Here is a 23,667-nt window from a genome sequence, read left to right on the forward strand (position 1 = left end):
GCTACATTCGAATGATATTTTTTAAATATATAATTTCAAGTATTGACACCCAAAAAATAAAAATTGCAGAAGTAAATATAAAAGATGAATAAAGTTTATGACTTTTTTTCATATTATTAGAACATTCTTTGCACACTGAAACTAAGAATTTAATGTTGAATTTTTTAGTTTTAATGATTTCCTCACCTATCGACAAATCAATAGATTTTTTTATTTGTATACATATTTACATAATCTAGCATGTATATTTTGGGTAATTGAAAATTTCTTTTTTAATTATCGTTACTGGATTATTTAGTCAAGTATAGGCAATTATAACACCAATCTATGGGCGAATGGCAAACGTATTTACTGGTATATTAATATCTGTTAATATAATGTTGCAAACCCATAAGTAAATTACTTTATGTGATATTCTCATAATATACGATTTTATTATATTTATCGTTTAGGCAGCACTCAGTTATACTACCGTGCATATCTTATTTGAATAGAGATTAGAAAAAAAATATTGGTAAATGAAAGTTAAAATTATCAGGTCACATAAAATTTAAAAAAATTCTTATATGTTGGTATTGCATGACTTTCATCAACCTGTTCAACCTATTTTGAAAAGTTATATCTTTTAAATAAACTTAAGTTTAGTGTAATTTGTATGTTGTTTTCCTGTTTAATTACTTTGGATTTTTATTGAGTAAGAGTCAAGTCAAACGATTATTGTTTTAATTTATTTTATAAATCATTTTATGAATTACTTCTTTGATTTAATTAATTAGTAAAATAACAAAGAACAATAATTATTGCTATGTTTATTGGAAAGTTAACAGACAAAATAATATTATAATTAATAATGAGCATCATTTCAATAGTAAAGCACACATAATAATTAAAATTTCATAAAGAACAAGAATTAATATTTAAGTAAAATACATGTAGATTAAAATCAGTCAAAATTAAATGATTCTTTCTCATAATAAATTCGAAGCTATTATGTTCGTCGGTATTAATGGGGCTGCATAAAGGTCTGCTGTGGAGCTGTTTGCATGTAATTTTTGGAATAGGGGTTTGCTTGAGGTTGCGCTGGATAACCCGCTGGAGGTGGTCCCGAATAATGCTGAATTGGTTGGCTCGGGTACGGGAGACTGCTGGGACCACTTGTATATGCACTTGTGTTGGGAGGCAACTGGCCTTCAGAAGCTTGCACGTATCTATTAACGAAAAATATTTATTATATTATAAATTTAATTATCTTTCACTTTTTGTATCTAATATAACAAATTTCATTACAGCTGAAGAGAATTTTCTTTTAGACTGGATAAAAAAGCTAAAGGAACAATAAAATTTTCTACTCACCCTGAACTACTGTAGACGTATTGCTGTTGAGGGTATGGAACGTTGGAGTAAGATATTTGTGGATATCCTAAAACACACAAAAAAGGAAAAGTAAGTAGCTAAGCAAAGTCAAATAATAATAAATCAGTCACAGTAGTTTCCAAAACTATTATTTCAACCAGATACATATATTTATTATATATTCATAGCACTGAATAACAACAAAAAAGGGTAAATAAAAAAGCCAACATAAAATAAATACATTCTAAAGGGTAAATGAACACTTAAATAAATCATTATTACAAATAAATTCTTCCTTTTTTTTAATACGTATTATATAGAGTAATTAATTTTCTATAAGCAGTATTACTGTTGTTATTAATACAGATCACTCTTCATAGTAACATTAATTTGGAATAAATCAGTCCAAATATATATCTCGTAACGATTTATTTCTGCCTTTTCGCGGATCAACTAGTTCTGGTAACAAACATTCAAAATAAAACTTCTTTAATTTGTCTTCCATTTTTTGCTTCCAAAAAATGTCATCTCTTTCAATTTCTTCTATATGTATACCATATGGAGACCAGACAACAAAATAGCAAAGCTTTCGCTGAGTTATCTTCAGTTGTCCCTGTATTTGGTACATATAGTTGTGGTTCTTTTTCAAATACACTTTGTTATCCTTATATTCACAAAAATCAAGTTTTTTATCCATAGCTGCGACTATGGGATGTACGTCTCTTGAATTAATAGGACATTTAATTTCAATTAAGCAGTCATCATTTATTAGACCGTCAGGGGATGCCCCTAAAAATGGATAGTCCTTGTCTATAAAAAGACCACTTTTTTTAACTTTCAAATTGGTTGTCATTTCAAAAACTTCAATAGCATCTTTCTCATGCATTTTTCCATATTTTGTAGCTTCGTTGCCATTGAATTTATTGTATAATAATGATTCTATAGTTTTTTTAGTGTTTGTGGTCGATTGGAGTTTGCAAATTCGACCAAAATTCGATGCTGTTATTCGTTTACGTCTTTCAAACATCCAAGTACTACAGTTAGCTTGGTCACGCGTTTCTATTTCTATTAAAGCCCTGTTAATATCTGATAAATCGTACAGAAAGTCTGAAGCAGCTTTTTCAAATTCTTCTAAGGGCATATCATCTTCACTGAGCTGTTCTTGTAGTTGATATTTACCTGCATAAGTTGTATTAATCAACAATCTCTTTCCTATTATTTCAATATGATATTTTTGTGATCCAATGTTAGAAATCAAAATACTTATTCAATTTATAAACTAAATTAAATATATTACAAATGATATCCTGCAATATAAAATGACTGAACACTAATAAATCTAGATGATCTCATAAGGAATACTTAAGTTAAAAAATTAAGATGATTTGTTTTACCTGATGTAGTTCTTCCATAGTATTCGGTAGCATGAGGATTTTGAGTTGGGGTCGCAGAGCTAGGAGGTGTAGGTGCTGGTACACTTTGAGGACGAACTCCACTATTGCTGACTGAATTTACATGAGAATCTTTGCTGTCTCCAGAACCTTTCTTGTTTCTTTCTTGTAAAGGATCAAATTCACTTGAATTTACCTTGCTGACTTTACTGCTATTACTGCCAGAGGGCCCAGTTGGGACATTCTCACTTGATTTCTGCTCATCAACTTGACAATCAAAGTAAACAGTTAGATTACATTGCATTAACTACAGGTCTTGCAGTAATAATCTTTATATTACCATTTTCTTTCTTCAAAGAAGTGACAGCTGTGGGTGTATCTAGAGTATCCAAAAGTTGATTTACTTGATCCCTTATTTTTCTTAATTGATCCTTGACATTATCTAATTCTGTTTCATTTAAGACACTTCTTCTTTCACCTTCTTTGCCCTTGTTATTCATCAAAATTTGCAATTTCAAAACTGGATTACATTGAATTGCAAAGGACAGATCAGAACTATCAAAAATAGTGATAAGATCTCCATCTGCAAATATCCACATAATTACAAAAAGGAAAAACAAAGCTGATACTGATCATTAATCTATGTAGAAAATTGCTTTGTTAATGAATCGTGGTTAGGTGAACATTGTTATTAGAAATGAATTAGTTTATATCGTACAATATTTAATTAAATATAACCAACATTACCCTCATCTTTGTATTTTATAGTAATATCGTCGTTTGCATTCAATTTTCCTTGAAAAATTCTTTGCATCATCAGAACTAATTCGTCATAATTAATGGCATCATTATGAATAGGAATACGACGAATATCATCACCTAACTGAACTTTAATAATTATTTTACCACTTATATCGTTAAGCATTATGAAAGATTTTATACTGAATTCTTAAAAAGTTATAGAAATTTAAATGTAATTTTATTAAAAACAAACATTACACCACTATAACCTCTTAGCTATAACTGTATGCTGTCAGCTGTCATTTAATTGTCAAGAACGTCAGAGATGAAAATAGTATAGATAAAACATGGGGTAGAATTATTATAATCAAGAAAGGGGTACGTAAGTTTTCTTTATGTTTACCATTTCCATAGCTACACTCCCTTTTTTCTATTTTAAACACAATTAAAATAAGCAGGTATTTTGTAAGAAATAAAGAAATACGTGGGTACTTTTTGAATATTTTAAAGCTTTGGAGTTCAATTTCCATTCCATTTGATATATTTTTAAAAAAAGACTAATTACAACACAGTACCAAACGAAATGAAAAGTTTTCTAATAAATGGGAGAATTAGCCAGAAGAAAAACAATAAATGAGACTATTTTTGTTCACTTAAGTGAAAAGTAAATAGCAGAACTTGTGCAAGGAAAATTATGAAACATAGCTTTTAAAATTAGTTAAGTAAATTAAAGTGTTTCACTAAGCAACTAAAATTCTACTAAATCACTAAAGATTTTGTTATCAGAAACGTATAATCTAATCATTCAGCAGAGAGAATGAAAACAAAGTTATCGAGCGTACCGCATGGTCAGCCATGCGGGCGTTGAATGAATATTACGTAGGTACCTTGTAGAGTACTTATGTATTTGTAAATAAAAACATAAATTTTTAAACTATTTATTAATNATACATTTAAAAGTGGAAAACTGCAATCACAATACAGTATACTTTATTTCTAAATATACATTCATTTTTTCACAGAAATATTTCAAACGCCTTGGGATGGGCTCGTCCATTTAACATAAAATGGCGAATCCCTGAAACAAAAAAAATAAAAAGTCTACTATTAATATTCTTGGATTTATTATTATTAATATTTACTTATTTATTTATTAGCTACATAGTACCTACTACCATACTAGTAAATAGTCGAAATAGGAAAACAAGAAAATATTTTACAAAAGACTAATCTGAGTAATATATAAATAAAACATTAAAATCCACAATTGGATATCGACACACGCAACTGCTAGTTTTATTTATTGCATACTTTAAAACTCTTAATTAATATCACGGGTATTAAATCACTGTTTTAATTGGAAAAATAACCCCAGAAAAAATCTCCGAAAAAGTTCCCTACGGAAAAAGTGCCCCGGAAGGAGTACCAATCCAATTTACAAATTATGTTGTTTTAATATTAACTCTAACGTTCCTTATCATTTGTAGTTTTTAATTTTTTTGTGACTGCATGACCCTAGACTCTTCTTTACAATGCCATGGCGATTGTAACTTTTACAAAGTCAGTTACATTTATTGCGGCCTTAGACATTTTATTTTCAACAATAAGACCATAATTATTATGTTCTTATTTTATTACGGTAGACTATTCAAATGAATATATTGTTTCGTCTAGAGAGAAAGAAAGGGGGGGTCTTCCCTTTACGTTATGTTCGTTTTAATGTATTGTAAAACGAAGTACATATAATTCATAAAATGATCATATCATCCGAATCCATTTTCCAAAACCTATGTCTTAAATTCTAAATGGCAACAGTAAAATGTAGCAGTATAAAGGGAAGAACAAGACGACTACCGACAACTTTGTTGGAAAATTTACGACATTTAAAAATCGTATATGCCGTAAAATTCGATGTCAAGCCTGAGAAGAGACTTACAATAAAACCCGAGTGCGCGCCTAATACATTATACCCTACAATGGCGGCTCGTGGAGATGGCACGATTGAAATTAAAAAAAGAAAAAAATAAATAGTTAATCAGTTAATCTGCAAGAAGACGATCGAATTTATTTTTAAACCCACGTAAGTATACCTACTTAACAGCAATGTGCAAATGTTTAGAGAAATCAAGAAGTTCATCGTACCACTGTCCACATGACTAAATATTTTTACTGTGATTAGGATGATTACACAAGAATCTTTCTTGTTCCTATTAAAAATCATAAATTACAATGACACATAAGTTAAGACACATAATACATATTTGACTGACTTTTTGATTTGCAAACTGTACAATTAAATCTTCACAATCCAATCATTGTCTGTCCCGCCCCTCGGAATTTGCCGCAATAGGCACTAGCTTCTAGTGCCCCTGGTTTGTCATCATACAGGTGCATCATGACTTGTACCCTATTTTTTTATATTGTTAGTGGCAAACGTACCCACGACTTAAAGCTACAATATGATTGTGTCTGTACTGTTTTTCTATGGTTTAGGTTCTTGAAATAAATTAGAATTTTGTAATCGATTCGTTAAAAACCCAAAAGCTTTGAGTTTGTTATGATTAGATCTTTCAAATGATACCCAACGTAATATTCAACAGTTAATTAATCTATGTATTGGATAATAAATAATTGGGAAATGTTAGCGTTAATATACGTCAATAAATTTTCTCAGTTTACAGACGGAACTGAGAGAGTACCGTTTTTCTTTAGAGATACGGAACCCTAATTAAAAAGTAGAGACGCCCCAAGTGACATTATCCACCTGCCGCCACTGAAATATTCATATTATACGTACGTAATACGAATCGTAAAAGAAAAAATGGATTATCTCCAGTTCTGTTATCTGACAATTGTGCTTTGCTTTATATCCGCTTCCTGCATAAATCTCAGGCGTAATCGCGGGTCATAATTTTGATTCACATTTATCCTAATTCGCAATAATTCGCACATGAAAGCTTACGTCTGATAGTAAAAGCGCGGACCGGGTCAAAAATTGAAACGGATATAAATTCCACAAACGAACGCCAACTTGTGCAATTCGATAAAACGCATCGAATATTAAACGTCAAATGCATATAATCTACTAATAAATTAAATCTTTTGCTGGAACACCGAATACCCGAATCGCATTTTGAGTGATTCGAATTTAATATTAAAAAATAATAAAACTGCAAAAACGACGCGAGTTGCGCTATAACAAAATACAGAAAACAGTACGAAAAGCTAATCGCAATCTGAAGTAATCAATTTTTGAAAACAAATCATACCTATAGTACTTGACCAGAATTTATTATATTTAGAAATTCGAAAAAGGTTGTTAAAGGTGTATGTTTGGAGCACGGCATTGTACGGGTGCGAAACATGGACAGTGGGAGCGGCGGAAAAGAAAAGGTTAGAAGCGTTCGAAATGTGGTGTTATAGGCGGATGATGAGGATATCGTGGATAGAAAAGATTAGAAATGAAGTGGTATTGGAAAGAATAAGAGAACAGAGGACTCTATGGAAGTCAATAAAAAATAGGCGAGATAGGTTCGTAGGACACCTTTTCAGGCATGAAGGTCTAGTCAGAGACATATTAGAGGCAGAAACAGGAGTTAGGAGGGGTAGAGGTAGACCTAGATTAGATTACTCTTCGCAAATAGTTAAGGATGTGGGCTGTTCTAGTTTTAGGGAAATGTTTAGCTCAGGATAGGAAAGAGTGGAGGTACGTGTCCAACCAGTCTTAGGACTGATGACCTTATGAGTAGGCGAGATAGGTTGGTAGGACACTTTCTCAGGCAAGAAGGGCTATTCAAAGTATTAGAAGCAGAAACAGGAGCTAAGGTGAGTAGAGGTAGACCTAGATTAGATTACTGTTCACAAATACTTAAGTATGTGGAATGTTCTAGTTTTAGATAAATGCGAAGATTAGCCTAGAATAGGAAAAAATGGAGATGCGTGTCCAACCAGTCTTAGGACTGACGACCTTATAATGATGAGATCTGATTTATTATTTCTTCAATAGGTACAGACTCTTTATGATTCTGTGCCTAATATTTATCCAAAGATTCGCACTTAAATACATATTTTTATTTTTCTTTCCTAACCCGAAATTTTGTTTGCGCCCCTGATCTAACTGCACAGGGAAAAATATAACTACTATCACCAGATAATAATAATAATAACGTATTAGATTTAACGAAGCTTTCGGGAAGGCGGAAAACGTTCAACAACTTTCTCAAACATGACCATCACATGGTGGATTTATGTTTCCGTTCTGTTCTTATATGAGAAAAGAAGCGGAGGAAGTGGGAGACGGTATTAGAAGATTGTTGTAAAGAACAGGAGTACGGAAGGACGAAAGGGGGATCGGACATCAGCTCGTCTGGCCAAGTATCGCGATAGCTCGCTCAAGCACAATATGCCCTAATATCGGAAGATTTTGTAAGTTCTTGCGGAGTTTTGCTCCTTTATTAGTTTTCGGGGACGTGTCTCGTCTCGGCCCGAACTCTTCGTCCTCCTTCCTACCACCGTGTCGGTCCCTTCGATTTCTTAAATTTTATTTTTCAACCTATTCATGCAGCGTGAAATGAATTCTGCTTACTACGAAATTTTCAGCGTTGCACTTTTTCCAAGATCCTTATACAATAAATGTCTGCAAACAACGTTATAAACTTAAAAACTTCCAGTGAAAAGTACTTAAACTGCTGAATTTTAATGGGAAAGTACATTTTTTATTATACTATTGTTTATTAGTACACTAACTTTTGCCATAGCATACTTTAGACCTATGTAATTTAATGATTAAACTTACTATCTAAGGGTAATTATAATGATTAATTTTGTTGGTAAAAGTTACAAAGAAGAAATTAGTGACACTGCCTAAAATGGTAGTTTTAATTTGTTTGTATTTATTGGTTTACGCGTTTACGTGTCTATCAAACTACTTTAGTAAAATCTAGCCTTGAAATAATTTAGTATCAAGAAATACCCACCAGATGGCGATGCACTGTCTCTATTTGGATATAACATAAAAATGTAAGACATAAGAGGAATACTTACATATTCCTTGACATTGTAGTAGAGAGACAAACAAATTTTGGAAGAAACAGTAACTCCTAAAAACCTTTTCATTCTTAATATTTGTTACTACTATTTGTAATAAATGAAAATTTCTCGAAATTTGTTCCGCAGTTTTTTCTGAAAGTACACATGCAATGACTTTTGTGATCTTATAACATTGTTTACCCTTCGTATCCCTGTTCCGGGTATGATTGGTCGAAATTAAGCAATTTGAATAAAACGGTAGAAGTGTATATATATTTCTGGCGTTACAAATTAGTGTCTAAATGATATTCAATTGTGCTTTACTACAACACGCTTTGAGATCGATTTCCCTTGCAAATTGACTGTTTACCGAAGCATATTTACCTTGCAAAACAGATCACGCGTTTAAATGAGAATGGATCCCTTTCACTTACATATACAACAGAGAAAAAAAGCAAAACAATACACTTTTCCTCTAACAAGGACTCACTCGTCTACTCGACAACGAACAAAGGATATTTTTTATTCGGATTTTTTGGACGATACGTCGACACGATATGGAAATTCATATCAAACAACTTTAAATATTTCAAACTGCTTGTGAAAATAAATAATCTTTCTTTTCTTACCGTTGTATTTACGAAATATGGATGAAGTTCAGGTCTTCCTAATACCCTAATAATTTTTATTAGTTGTTAAATTCTCATTGGTTGTTAGTTAATTTCAAGCGATGATGTCCATACACAGTCCTTGGTAGAAAATACAAGAATTGCGTTTGGACAATCACAGCCTAAAACTGGAAGGTGTGAAAAATGCGTCAAGAGGAACTTCAGCATGTCCCGTATTTGCCTGAAACAAAAAGTGGAATATTCAAGATCAACATCAAAGGACTGTTGTTCTAAACAGAGAAATTTTCCAACAGTTCTCCTTAAACAGGCAACAAATATGGGTGTAACCCTATTCTGGGTACATATTTCGTTAAAAGTGTTTTTATTTCTTTGTAGTTTAATGTTCAGATTTATAAAAATCCAAAATGGCATCTTAATTTGACAGCCGCCATGTTGAAGGTGGCATTCTTTTGTTAAAACCTGCACCGTTCTGGTTTTGGTTCTAAACATTAAACGTTATATTTGTCATTGTTTTGTTTTGAAAATGTTCTATTAAAATTAATGCCACACAAGTTGTATTTTGTATCAAACAATGGCAAAATATTTTACCCACAAGAAGTCGTGTTTCTCATTAATATAATAAACTTAATGTATAACTTTGACAACAACATCGACAGTTCGAAAAATGTAGTCAACTCAGACATTGTTTTTATATCCACTGATGCAGCAATAACAAAAGAGAAATAAAGGATGCGAAGTACCTGTTTTCAGGTCTTTTGGCAAGCGTTGTAGAAAATAAATGCACCATCTTGCAGTCTACGAAGTTACGAGCCGAACACTTGAATCTCTAGAATGAAAGGTAATAAAGGACAATATACTGCCGTGGCGTTTACGAATCCCCTCAAATTGCCTTTAGGTGCCTTGCATACATATACTTCTACATACACATTATTACTACTAACGGACTTGGTTGCAGAAACCAGAAACGTCTACATAAAATATATACTTCTATTGCGATAATATATCGAAGATCCATGTTATTATCCATGATATTTTATTATCAAAATGGGCAGTTAGGTTAGGATAGTTAATTACTTGGTTAGGCCATTTGGATGTAAATAGCGACTACTTCGGTTTCAATTTTCACCATATCTATTTGAATACTGACTCTTCGTATTTAAATACTTACTATTAAAGGATACTGCCGCGGCTTGCGGCAGATTTGTCGCAGAATGCAACATCCGCCGGGTTGTGCTGCAATTGTTCGTCGCGCGGTGCAGTCGCAAGTACGGCACCGGCCTTAAAGTTATTTTCAGGGATGTTTGCTACAATCTGAAACAAATTTTATTGGAATATAAAAACAATATTATTAATATACCTAAAGTTATGTTTAAATCAATATCTCTACAGATAAGGCAAAACATTCAGCAAATATATAAATTAGGTTTTTGTAACATTTTTTAGATTTATTTTCTTGTAACGTATTTGTACGTATATTGAAGCTGAGTTATGCAGATTAATAAAAGAATACAAGCAAAAGATAAGAAGTTCGTAAGAAATCCCGTCAGTTCACAGTTCTTATTTGCATAAAGCACAAACCGCTTGTACTATCAGCACCGAATCGGGAGTACGGAGGTTGTAATGTAATAACTTTTCGTGTTGGATATCGCAAGAAGAATTCGCAATCCCAGATAAAAGCGTGTGCAGCACACAATCTAGGAAATTCATTCACATTCTCTACCACCGCATGGCGAAGATGATGATGATGGTAGCACGATAATAATAATTGTTTAGTAATCTTGAAACTTGAAGACGATCGAGGACGAAGTATACCTACATATATACATTTATATATGTATATGTATGGAAATTCTTATGGGATCCCCATCCCATTTTCTAAAGTCTTGTTCTAAGAGAACAACTAAGTACACGTGTTAGTGCAAGGAAAACGGAACGACGTTATTGCATTATCTAGAGCTAAATGGTTACTCCGTAGCGCTGTCTTTTCGTGGAGATTTCATTTGAGATAAGTGGCGAATAATAACGAAATATGAAGTTATTATAGTATGATATATACATACATATTTATGTCGCGTTGTATGCCAACTTTCCAGCTCGAGTTTCGAATGGTACCATCGTCTTGGCTTATTCAAGTCATCGTTTTCGCGTCTAATAGCCGTTTATGAGAAGACGAGAGATGGGCAACGGACTTGTATTTAACAATTTTATCCCAGAAGGATTTAAAAAAGGACACTGAAGCTTCAGATAGGGAATTTGAAAACTTTATAAAGGATAAACTAAAGAATTATTTGGTAGAGAAGGTTAGAAATGAGGAGGTTTTAGAAAAGGTATAATAACAGAGGGCGCTATGGTAGTCAATAAGAAATAAGCGAAATAAATTTCAGGCATTAAGGGTTAGTAAAAGACATATTAGAAGACAAAGCGGGAGTTAAGAGGAGTAGAGGTAGACCTAGATTAGATTACTGTTCACGAATATAGTAGTTAAGAATGTGGGATGCTTTAGTTTTAGGGAAATGCAAAGATTAGCTTAGGATGGGGCTGACGACCCTGTGATGATGAACATGATGATGATGTTATTTAAAGTGAAAACATGCCTCCCGTATTCAGTTCTTCAATTATCTGACCATTTCAAGATATTGGACGAGAGCCCTCAGTCTTCGAGTTTGTTCATTGTCATTATTTTGCTGGATTAGGTATCATTCAACGGTGATATATGAATATAAACTAACGTTTGACTTCAAAATCGCCCATTTATTCTACTTATTGCCCTCTGCAGTGAATATGAAACAAGAGAAGATCAGGTATGAATGAAATATGCCTTTATTATGTTGTTTCTACGAAACCAAATTAGAATTTAAGGAAATACAGGAAAAGAACGCTACAATAATACATAAATGAAAAGATACCTACCTGTATGAATTCAAGCGCTTCCTGGGTATGGTAAACAGATTTTCCCATTAAAACAAATCGTGTTTATCTAATACCTACATGTTTATTTTGTTCCAACTTTCAGACAATGATACATTATTGTGTACAGATGACTGCACAAAAAAGAGAGACAGCGACAAGTCATTTTTATGTGCTCGGTAACTTCGTGCTGGTGTTGTTGTTTGGCTTCAGTGTTTCCATTTCTCATTTTGTTGTTAAATTCCCTTTTCCGTTACAAAGCGTAATATACTAGACATACGTTACACGAAGAACTGCATTCATGCAATCTAGCTCCGTGATATTCACATCCGACTTTGCCGATAACGCGGCGTCATGGGAGCGTCTCGACGAACGTCGGAAAAGACGACGAACGTGAAATTGGGTTGCCGTTTTCCTTAAGAGTTTTTATACCGAACAAGAGAAAAAACGCGTTATTCACTGCAGTTGTTAAAGTAATGAAAATTGAACATGAACAAAAAAAAATTTAAAGGTGTATTTACAGGAGGAAACAAGTCACAATAATGTTCTTCGTTGAAGATTTGGAATAAATAAAGCTTGATGAGAAAGAATCGCAGATGGACGATGAAGATAACTTGGCTACTGATTTTAAGAACGTAAACACAATAAAATAAATAGACTGGCAGAACACTCACTTACAACTATCCCTACATGTCTCAGAATGTGTCCTACCATCATATCCTTCCTACCCTCTAATTTCTTACCTTTTCCAATACCTACTTTATACCTTTTTGCCTACAGTATATTCATCAGTCGCAAACGCGAAAATGATTTTCTCTATTTGACTGCGTGTCTGGTTTGAAAAACTCCAAACCCTTCCATGAAGACCTTTGCCTTTGAATACTTTTTAGAACATTTAATCTACTGCAGTCTAAATAAAAAATAGTGTAACTGAATCTTCAACTGAAGGGGATTGTTCCACCAAAAGACCTGCAAGTGGTTTCTATTCATTTTTCAATTCTCGATACCGAGTCCTTTAAAACAAATAGCTGTTAAACGAGTAAGGATGCATTAAAACGGACTTGGGTAAATATTGACAAGCACTTTGTGATGTCAATAGTGTGCGTTGATAAAAAGCAAACAGAGCGCTCGCTCGTCAAAGTTTACCGTCAGTTTAGAAAGCAGCTTGAAATGTACGCTTGTGATGACTACCGCGACAAAAAGAATAACGCATTAGAACATTAAATCTTAATAATAGCAAATTGCGAATTACCTTACGTACATGTTATGATGTTTTTGACCTTACAAGTTAACAAAATAAAACTGCTTTAAAAACCAAATGAGCAGGCATTTCCTCAATTTCGAGTTAGATAAATATAATTATGAAACTTTGGTTAGGAGGATTTGTTTTTTACCTATTTTCCTCAGTAGAAATTTAAAAATTTAATTGTGGTTCACTCCACCATCTAGTAGATAAAGCTAGTGGGCGGACTGTCTCACCGATCCACACTGTAGTACAAAGCCAGCGATTATAGCAGATCGCCCATTTTAATTTCATATGGAAACTGGGGAAATGGGAGGTTGGAGGGGATTAGGGGGAGGCTAGAAAGACAAAAAAAATTGTAAATCTGTAAAAATTAAAATCTATAGAAGACTCCTCTTGGAAACAAATTATTAAATTCAATTTATGCACCAAAATCATCAAATACATCTTAATTTAGTTCAACTTATTGATCGTTAATTTTCAAGATTCAAAGGGCTAATTGTAGATTCTTTTCAGTCAAAGGGTTTTACAAGTTTTAAATAATACCTACAAGAATATAAAATAGTTAGAAAGCACGTATCGTTTTTAATAAACGTCTACCGATTATTGTAATCCAGCGTATCCAGCAAGATAATTTGTTAAAATGAATACGACCGCAAAACAAGAAGTGACAACAGGGGAATGAAGGGGAAGAAGAAGGAGGCAAGTCGACCGGGCAGACGAGACGTCAAGAGACCGCTTTTTCTTCCTCTATTCCGACATCACATCGTCATTGTGTGGATTTTGGATTTATCTAGAAATGGTAAGCCTCGAGAGCAGTACTTATTTTCCACATAGCTAACTCCGGTTTCAATCTGTGGCCATGACAGGATTGCCTTGTTTGAATGGAACTTCTTTTCAGATCCGAAATGAATTGCATGGAACTAAGCAAAAGGACAAACCCTTTAACAGTCGTTGCATGCCCATTAGTCCATTATTCTGTACGTTCCTTTGCGATAACTGAATTAATCCAATCAGTTCAGAAGCCGGAGAAAAATTTTTGATAAATTAAATTACTATATTGTTACATTCCAACTTAAGAATCAGAAGCGTTATTAGGGATATTAATCTTGTATATTTTAAATATTTTTACCACTCCATTTTTATTTCGGAACATCTGACAAAATATTTTGTTAGCCATATTTTTGGAAAAGTCTGGAAAAATCAGAAATGTCACATTACAGCAGCGATTTTCTGATTAACTTTTTCGATTGCGACGTGCACCCTGGAGCGGATGACTGGAGGATTGGAGAAAATTACATTTTTCTTTCGTAAAAAACGCCGGATAAAATTACATATTACAGTCGTAAGACAAAAGGGGGATCTCCCTTTAGCGTCAGGGAAATAATGGCGATGATTCCTCAGCCATATCGGCCGACATTACGAGCGACGCGAAAAACCTTGCTGACGGAGATTGTCTTCACATGTCGTTCTTGGCCGATTTATCTCGACTGGTTCTTGCGACCAACTGTTATCTCCCTTTGACCTGACGACGGCTTCGACGACGCAGACGACGTCGTATAGCCAACGGCTATTTGCAAACATCAATCCCTGCGAACGAGTCCGGAAATCGGACCAGGTTATCTTCATAATTTCCGGCCTTATCGGGCTAGCTCCCAGCTGCCTTATTCCACGAAAACGACGACCAAGATTGAGCTCCTTCTCTGATTGAAATTCATTCGTCCCAGATTGGAACTGTTGAAAATTTACGTACTATACATGCACATGAAGAATGGAATCATCACTCATGAAGCATTGAAAGAATCAACACCGTAAAAATAACATTGACCGCAATTAACTAGTTCTTCCAAGTCTTCTTTTTAGCAAATTCTGTTTTAACATATTGAATATCAATGTGGTGAGTTAATTGTATTCCTTTCGCTAAAGCGTCGTACTTCTTCTGTCCGGATCAACCCGAAATCCACAGATTTTCGATTGGAATCTTTGTATTATTTCTATGATGAACCAAAGTAGACTGAATAATAATCAAGTACAGCCCATTTCAATTTGTTTGAATTGTGACCTTGAAGAAATCTGCGCGAAAATAGAAAGAATACACACTAGGCGTGAGCAAGACAGATATAGTCGGAACAAGCTTGAACGAGCAGAGCTCTCGGTGGGCGGTCTTAGGAGATCGGCTAGAACTGCACAGTACTAGACGAAAATGTTTAGCAATTTTTTAAAACAAAAATGTATATAAATTAACAATAGAAAACAAAGCAAAAGTTTTATAGGGATGTAGAACGTTAAGTTAATTCACTTGTTGTTATTTTTGGCTAAATATGCTTTTAAATAAAGCATATTCTTAAATTTTAACGAGGCAATTTAAATAATTTTGCAAATGGTACTGTACGCTTTTGTCTAGTTCTCGCTCGATGATCGGTGGAAAAATGAGCTCCGTAGACAAATATGATTGAATTTGGAATTATGCTACTGCGCATCCTAATAAAGGGAAAGGGCATATCTCCAACATCTTGAAACGAACAGTAGGTATATACTTAGATAAATAAACAAAATTAAAGAAGTTAAAGTCACTTTTTTTCAATTTCAAAGATTACAACCACCCGCCACTACTTCAGTCTTAGCGTGAGTTATTTATCGTCATTTTTGTAATGCAAGAGATCGCGTAGTTTTCGGTCGAACATCTATTTAGAACACCACGGAGTCACATTTCCTTTACAACCGCACCACCGCCATCTCCTTCCTGATTTTAATAAAGTGTAAATAAGTCGAGACCACAGTTACGACGCGGTTCTCTTTACTGACAAATTCAGTTAACAAGAGTTTTACGATGTACTTGAATCTACAATGTCCTCGTGTTTTCATGGGGACTACTGATGAGAAAAACTCATCTGCTCGTTAATCTGTACAAGAGAGGCCACAAGATTGGTGCACATCTAAGTTGTTGTGTAAAATGTAAAACACAAAAAAAAGAATAACTTGTACTAAGTTAGCAACAATGTTCTACAAAAATATTGGAGAAGTAAGTACCCAGAAAAGATGAACGAAAAAACTGAAGATTGTGGGTCGTCTCCGAGATATTAATTATTGATTTAAGTGCACTAATGAATGGGACGAGAATCCTTAGTTATGGGAAAAATATAATAATCAACCGTTACTTTCTTCTTTATTAGGACGTTTTGACGTGGAACGCAAAAACTCCACGTTTGGAGAAGTCCCAATAAATTAGACAGTTAAAATTTCTAATACACACGAAATATTCTAATCATATATTAAGCTTATTATAATAATAGACACCTGAAATCGTTATTATTGGTATTTTGTCCATGAGATTAAAAACTTAATTGTTCTCCATTACCTACCCCTATAATACGTAGGTGTAAAGGATCTGAAGCTAAATGGCAATTTACCATCGTCACTCGTTTCATCCGGGCATACATCAGAGGTCATCGTCAAGATTAATTCGGCACCAGGCCAAGACCGTTCTCGGGGATGATGCGGCAGGGAGGAAGGATGCAATTGACTCGCTCTTGCTCCATGTGCATCAATTACCGGCATAATTGCTCGATTCCCTTAGCGTTCCACTTCCTAATCGTCCTACTCTCTCCTAGTCATCCCCCTTCCCTGTAGCACACACGTATATTATACAGCTACCATACATGACCATCGCGATACTGCTTTAATCACTGAACCACAACGTACATTCAACATTATTCACATTGAGATTAAACCGCAACAGGATTTATCCTTTTAACATTTTCGTATTTTGAAAAGTAGTTTATTAATTGTACAATATAAATGTTGATCTTTAACAATTTGATAAATATCGGTTTTGGCAATTGAGAGGTAAATGAAAACATACCCTATTGTCATCACTTCTCTCTAATTAATTTGGACTCATCGAAGACATGCCGCTTTCTTGCGTACTATTACCCTAAATGACTGTAGTTTTCATTGACATTACTTCTTTTTGTTTAATTTCGACTCGTCGATGACATGCCACTATGTTGAATAAAAATCGTATCTATGCGCAACATTAAGTTTTAGCTTAAGAAGAACTTTGAATACAAAATCTTCATAAAAAAAGATTGATGTTCAGTATTTATCGATCTAAAGCTATCAACCAGTAATAAGATCTTTCAAGTTATTTTCTATTGCGTAGTTATCGTGAAATGAATAAGCTTTTACAAAGGAAGACCAATTTAAAGATATTAAAAGTAACGGTTGGAGTACAGCTTGTTATAAAAGTTGATGACCAATGAAAATGCGTACACGTTTTGAGCATTGAGAATACATATTGCCTGCCTGTACGAATTGCAAACAGCAACGTGAAGTAAACAGACTTGAGGGCTAACATACAGGCAGATATTCGATAGAAGAGAGAGAAACTGCGATTCTTCGCCTCGGGTCGCGTGTTTTATCATATTATTACCCGCTTTCTCTGCTGGCCGCTTGTATTTATCGATTGATTTATTCCGAAGCTTAAGCCCTTAACTTAAAGGGAAATAGCTTCGCTTCATTCTTTCTAGTAGGTACATAACTCTTAAGAATGAAAAATGGCATTGTAAGATGGAACATCTTGCAAAATTCTTAAAATTGACATTGCGGCAAATATTTTATTCACATTATTAGTTGAAAGCAAAAATTACTATTTAGCATACTAGAGAATACGACAAATGGCGCTGTAAACGCCATATGTAGTACAATGCTACATTTTAGGATTACGTATGCTCCAGCAAGGTCCATTTAAAAATATGGATATCTACTTGCTGAAACGAATCCCGACGTAGCTCACCTCAACGTGGTAGGCACGTTACCATAATTGCCATAATCGAACAAAATAATAAGTGGTCTGTATTCTGTCGAAACTCCCAGACGGGGATCGCGATTTCGAGTAGATATCCATATATTTAAATGGACCTTGCTGAAGCATACGTAATCCTAAAATGTAGCACTGTACTACAGATGGCGTTTACAGCGCCATTTGTCGTATTCTCTAAAACGCGCTGTTAAGGCAGCAGGTAAAAGTTGGTCTGTGTTCTGTCGGAGCTGCCTGCGACGCGCTGATGAGATCCAAAAAGATCGAAATCGCGATCCGTGTCTGGGAGTTTCGACAGAATACGGACCACTTCGAATTATTTTGTTCGATTTAGCATACTAGTTTAGTAGAATTTGAATTATTTAGGATTTTTATTTAAAAAAAAAAGATATCGCTAAGAACAGCAGCCTCTTCATTCTCTGTACATTTCCATGTCATCACCATTGTCTCTTCATTCCACATGAAATTCAACATCTCTGAAAGTAGGTATCTCGAGACCGTAAAGTTTATAGTGGTTCTAGATTCTAAAACGCGTCATATCCTGTCACAGTATCGTATTACCCAAAATTGACTTCGAGTTGCAGTAGTAAAACATCATCACATACAATATGAAGAAACCGTGTATTTATAGGGAACATCCTTTAGTTTACAGCTCGACGACATCTTATCACCTTAAACAGACGCGATTCGAACAAGACGTCATAAAGCTGAAGAATGTCGTCAGGAAAAAGCATTGTAACCAATAATTGTATAGGTAGCACAAAAAGCATGAAAATCTTGTAGTTGTCGAATAGATAAGGGACAGTTTATTAAATTGAAAATAAATTTTTGTAAATTTTAATGAAAATAAACTATGCCTGACCGGAAGTATGTGTATTGAAGTCACTATTTACTAAACACGAACTTGGAAACTTAATTCAGTCTTCCTCCATTCACCATTACAATTTAAGGAGGAAATCTACTATCTATCATTTTCATTGATGCTTATTTTCCACCTGACTGGTTTCTTCAGGGCTGTTCTGATGATTTGTTACCAAAACGTTCTATTTTAAGACTTATTATGTTTATGTTATGTTAGGTCTGCAGTGTAGTAGAGAAAGTCACAAATTGTTCAGTGATTTTGGACAAGTTTCTAATGTTGCTTGCGTGTCAACAACGGAAACGAGAGCTCTCAAAACACGTATGTATTTGTATGTAGGTTCATGTACCATATATACAATATATATATATATATATATATTTATAAATGTGTAAGTGAGCACCTCTCCGTATTTTCGTTGTTAATGTATCAAGCAAAGGAGAGGCATTGTAGTGCCGGCAGCAGTTGGCGGCCTGAAAAACGGCTCTTTGTGCAAAAATGCGCCGAAAGCGGTTGCGACACATTTTTCTACCCGTATCACATACATTTCCTGCAGTAATTTACGACTGAAGACTCGTTCCGGGACCTTTTTATCGATTACGACCAACGAGCCCTCCCTCTGTGTCTAAGTGTCTAATACTTGTTCTACTACTGGGCGAATTTCGTCGTCTAGATCTAGAAGACGTAAGACTTGAAGTCTCTGAAAACGTCTCGTACTTACCTAAATACCGTAACAAGTTGTTGGCTACAGTTGTAAAATAGTCAGATTAACCAATAATCATGGTCAATTTCGAAAAATTTGTCACTATGTGCCCACTTGGGTCCTTTTTAATGAAAATGACATCCATCAATTGAATATAAACCAATGGCGTATCTATTACCATTTGACAAAAGAATAAGTTCATGGTAAGCTGTATTCTCTATCTCGCAACTATCAAAAGTGGATGTCGATTTTAGACTTGTTGGTACTAATTAGCATGTTCTAGAGTCTAGACAGTTCCGATTAATCAAAGAACACCCATGTCCATGTGAACAGTAATCTAATGTGGGTGTAGTTCTACTCCTCTTAACTCCTGTTTGTTCTTCTAATATGTCTCCAAATAACCCTTCATGCGTAAGAAGATGTCCTACCAACCTATCACATCTAATTCTTATTGACTTCCATAATGACCTTTGTTCTCCTATTCTTTCTAATACCTCTCCATTTCTAAACCTCTCTATCCACTGTATCCTCGTCATAGCCCTGCACCTTCCAGCGATCTTTCTACAATTTTTGCAAGTGCAATGTGAAACTATATCTATTAAATATTTGTGTTACAATTATAATATGGTTTGTAGATGGTTACAGATTGAAGGTATGGGAAAGGTTGTTGATTAAACAATTTAAACTATAAGAGCAGATGAAGCTGACGGCGGTGTTCTGATTGTATGCTTTAAGGTGTTCCGAGTGTCACGTAAATCCTTGTTGAAATAGTAACGGCTGCAATATCCTGTCGTGATCGATTTCGTTCCTCGGTAGGATTAAACGTAAACTTTGCTTAGCTCCTCCGACAGTCATTACATAATAAAGGCGCGCCACACAAGTGCACAAAAATCTCCATATATTGTTATCAATAATACAACTACAATAAAATACTTATATCTATGAAGAAAAAGCAAATCATCTAATCAGGGTACAGGATTTTTGATATCTTTTTTTGAAAGCCCCTTTGTATTTACATAAATGGCTTACAACAATGACGACGAAAATACGTAGATACGTATATTACAAAACGATCTATTATTAGCGTAAAATTAGCTACTATCCGGGTTTTCTGATTTTTAATCAAGCCACATTGCGGCATTATAATTGCGAACGATAAGCGCGAAGGTGTTACGTTGACGCACAGCGCCGCGACGCGACGCGACGCGTCGTCTCAATAGGCTAAACCTGACACGTGTTCTTCGGATTGACAAATGGCCGAGGGTTGAATCGGTGTTACACGTTGCTGTTGTTTGCTCGCCTCCAATACACAACAACCCTTCGTATCTATGCTCACACATATGAGCGTATAGTGTGTGGCCCATTAGATACACATCATCACGAAAGTAATGGTTCAGATAATTGAAACTTGCAAATATGTACTGCAAAGTTATTGAGAGATTGCACCGAACAACATCGACATAGACTATATATACAAACCAACCCATGAAGTAGATGCACTAAATTATTGTTACGTGTAGACAACACACACAAAAGGTGATCTACAGTGGATTCCCGAGGACAGAACTTTCTAGAATCTATATTCTGGAATGGAATGTTTCTAGAACATGCAGCCCCTATATAATAATTAATAAGTAGATCAGAACGGAAGGAGTGGTAGGGATAGCGCATGCTCAATAAAAAATAGGCGAGATAGAATCATACTAAAATTATAAAGTGAGAAATTATTTATTCCTGTGTAATTGATTTAACGCAATTCTAATGATACGATATAAGTATTTTGAGGTTAAGAACCTACCTGCTACAATACAACAAATTTGCAATAATGTGTTTTCAACGTTCTCTTAAATCGGCTTTGAACGTGCAAGTCATTGATATGATATTGCTTAAATCACCCAGAATCACCTCACCAATTATATAACGTGAATCACTTTTTAAATCCGAAGTTTGTAAAAAGTAGGCAGTAAACTTGACGGAATTTGAAGGCTAGCTTCCGGATTTGTTATTTCCGAATTTTATAATGTGATTGGCATTAAAAACACGCTCACCTTCAACGAAATTTCCTTTCCGAGGCTTTGTGTCAGCCCAATCACATATTGTGTCAATACTTATCATTTTATCGTAATTTAAAAACTTGGAAATTGCACGGTACACTATAGGAACTACGATAAATTTTCCCTAATCGGCGCCATGTTTTTAGGCTCCTCCCATTTGACGGATCCCAATCTATTTCTTTGGGTAACTTTGCAGTCTGCAGCACCAATGCCTCACAGCCTCCCTTAAACTTACCCTCATGTTACTTCTGAGTCAAGAGTGTACCTATTTTTGGTAAGCACAATAGAGGTGGTCTGGCAATTCACGAACAAGGCGAACGAACAGTGAAACAGTACGTGATACATAGTTGCGGCCGAAATTAATTAATCAAACGCCGTTCTGTCCGTCATTCACAATGGTTGTTTGTTGTGAACCGTACACTTCCGCAAGCGCCTTTCTCTTTCTTCCTCCCTCGCGTTCTCCACAGTGTCACGGATTTTTATTTCGGCGCTGTCGTCGCCAATAACAAAGGCGAACTCGGCTTGAAAAAAACGTGACACGTTGACGTGGGCTCTTTAATAAGAAACAAAACGCCGAAAAGCGCAAAATAATGTCGAAACTTGAACAATTTTTAAGGAAAATGTTGTATAAGCGAAAACGGAATTAATGAACTTAAGTTGAAATAATAAAATTTAAAAGTACATGGTAGGGTTGCTCGGTACCCCAAAAGTATAACCGGAACCCTTATGTTATATTATTTGTCGATGTGTTCGTCACAAACTGAATAAAACTTTTCCAGTCGCCAAATAAGCAATTTGTGCTTCAATAATTCCTTATTTTTCGAGATCGTATTTTTGGAAAGAAAAGAAAGAAAAACTTCTTACAAGAAAACTATAAATAAAAACAATTCTAGGTTTAATATTTTTAGAGAAATTTGCTAAAACTTTTTATGCCAGTGCTGAAGACGTATCTATATAGCAGTATGTCAGACGCCTTCGCCAATATTACAAGGGTTTTGTTCTTCAAGCATACCTATAGACTAATATTACCGATTTAATAGATACTAGTTACTACTGTTGTCCTTCTTATGTGTAGACATCAGACATTTCATAAAAACCTTGAATGAATTACTTTTAAAACACGCATGATGGTAGAAATAGGAAGTGGATCGCCATTTCGATCGCACTGGATCTCATCAGCACGCTGCAGACAGTTCCAATGCGAATCAATGTCTAGCAAAATCTATGGCGTAGATACCTCTACATGGTAGATATGTAGCCTATCCCACTCAGCTCATTACGCTGATTATATCTAGTAATTCTTAAATTATTTGGATTACGAAGTCATGAGTGCTTTAGCAAAATTTGGAACAATTTATTCAGAAATAATAATAGTAACAACTATTACAAAGTTTATTAGGATAATGGTTACACTTTGTTGTCGTTATTTTCACTTGAAAGCTGTTCAACTAGTATAGTAGGTAATAAAATTTGTTCGTCGAATAATTTGGATTGAATTGAATTTACATAGTGTTAAATCTGAAGTGCACTTTTGTCATTTAATTAATCATTAATTTGAATTTTTAACAATTACGTAATTATTCTCCAACAATAACTCGTGGAGGATTAGAAAGATAACACGTACCCTAACGAGTTCGTGACATGGAAATTGAAACGGTAAAATAAGAGAAACCGGTGGTGCGGTGCCTTCTGCGTGGCTTGCCTGCCTGCCTGTGAGAATTTACGAAACTCCATTGTTCACATGAAATATTCTGGTGATGTGCCAAATAATTCATATTCAAATTACATATTTATAAGAACGAGGCCTGTTTTTTTTTATCTAATACTCGTTCTTTGTATATTTTATTCCATAAAAAAATTAGCCTAAAGAAGCTCGTGACCTATAACTTGATCTGGGCGATTATTAAATTTAATAATCGATTAACTATTGGCTGTAAGAA

At 34.5% G+C, this 23,667-nt stretch overlaps 1 protein-coding gene across 2 annotated transcripts; it reads right to left on the reverse strand.

The window, feature by feature from the left end:
• Positions 1-794: 794 nt before the first annotated feature.
• LOC108744304 (protein TFG) lies at positions 795-3,793 on the reverse strand. Of its 2 annotated transcripts, XM_018480009.2 has the most exons (5): positions 3,492-3,783; positions 3,085-3,327; positions 2,748-3,011; positions 1,354-1,420; positions 795-1,208 (listed from the first exon to the last, which is right to left on the reverse strand). In XM_018480009.2, exons 1-5 carry the CDS (start codon positions 3,667-3,669, stop codon positions 1,004-1,006), a joined length of 957 nt encoding a protein of 318 aa, XP_018335511.1. In that variant the 5' UTR covers positions 3,670-3,783; the 3' UTR covers positions 795-1,003. The 2 variants fall into 2 exon arrangements, with proteins under 2 accessions (XP_018335511.1, XP_018335510.1); XM_018480008.2 differs by lacking the exons at positions 795-1,208; positions 1,354-1,420 and adding an exon at positions 1,640-2,532 and having other exon boundaries at positions 3,492-3,793.
• Positions 3,794-23,667: the final 19,874 nt, after the last annotated feature.

The sequence above is a fragment of the Agrilus planipennis genome, unplaced genomic scaffold (assembly GCF_000699045.2).
Source record: "Agrilus planipennis isolate EAB-ADULT unplaced genomic scaffold, Apla_2.0 scaffold13, whole genome shotgun sequence".
Classification (NCBI taxonomy): Eukaryota; Metazoa; Arthropoda; class Insecta; order Coleoptera; family Buprestidae; genus Agrilus; species Agrilus planipennis.

Coding starts and splice junctions, on each gene's coding strand:
- LOC108744304 (XM_018480008.2), bottom strand. CDS start 3,669: ATGCTTAACGATATAAGTGGTAAAATAATTATTAAAGTTCAGTTAGGT. Junction 3,012..3,084: donor TTCTTTGAAGAAAGAAAATG/GTAATATAAAGA, acceptor TTGATTGTCAAG/TTGATGAGCAGAAATCAAGT. Junction 2,533..2,747: donor CTATGGAAGAACTACATCAG/GTAAAACAAATC, acceptor CAACTTATGCAG/GTAAATATCAACTACAAGAA.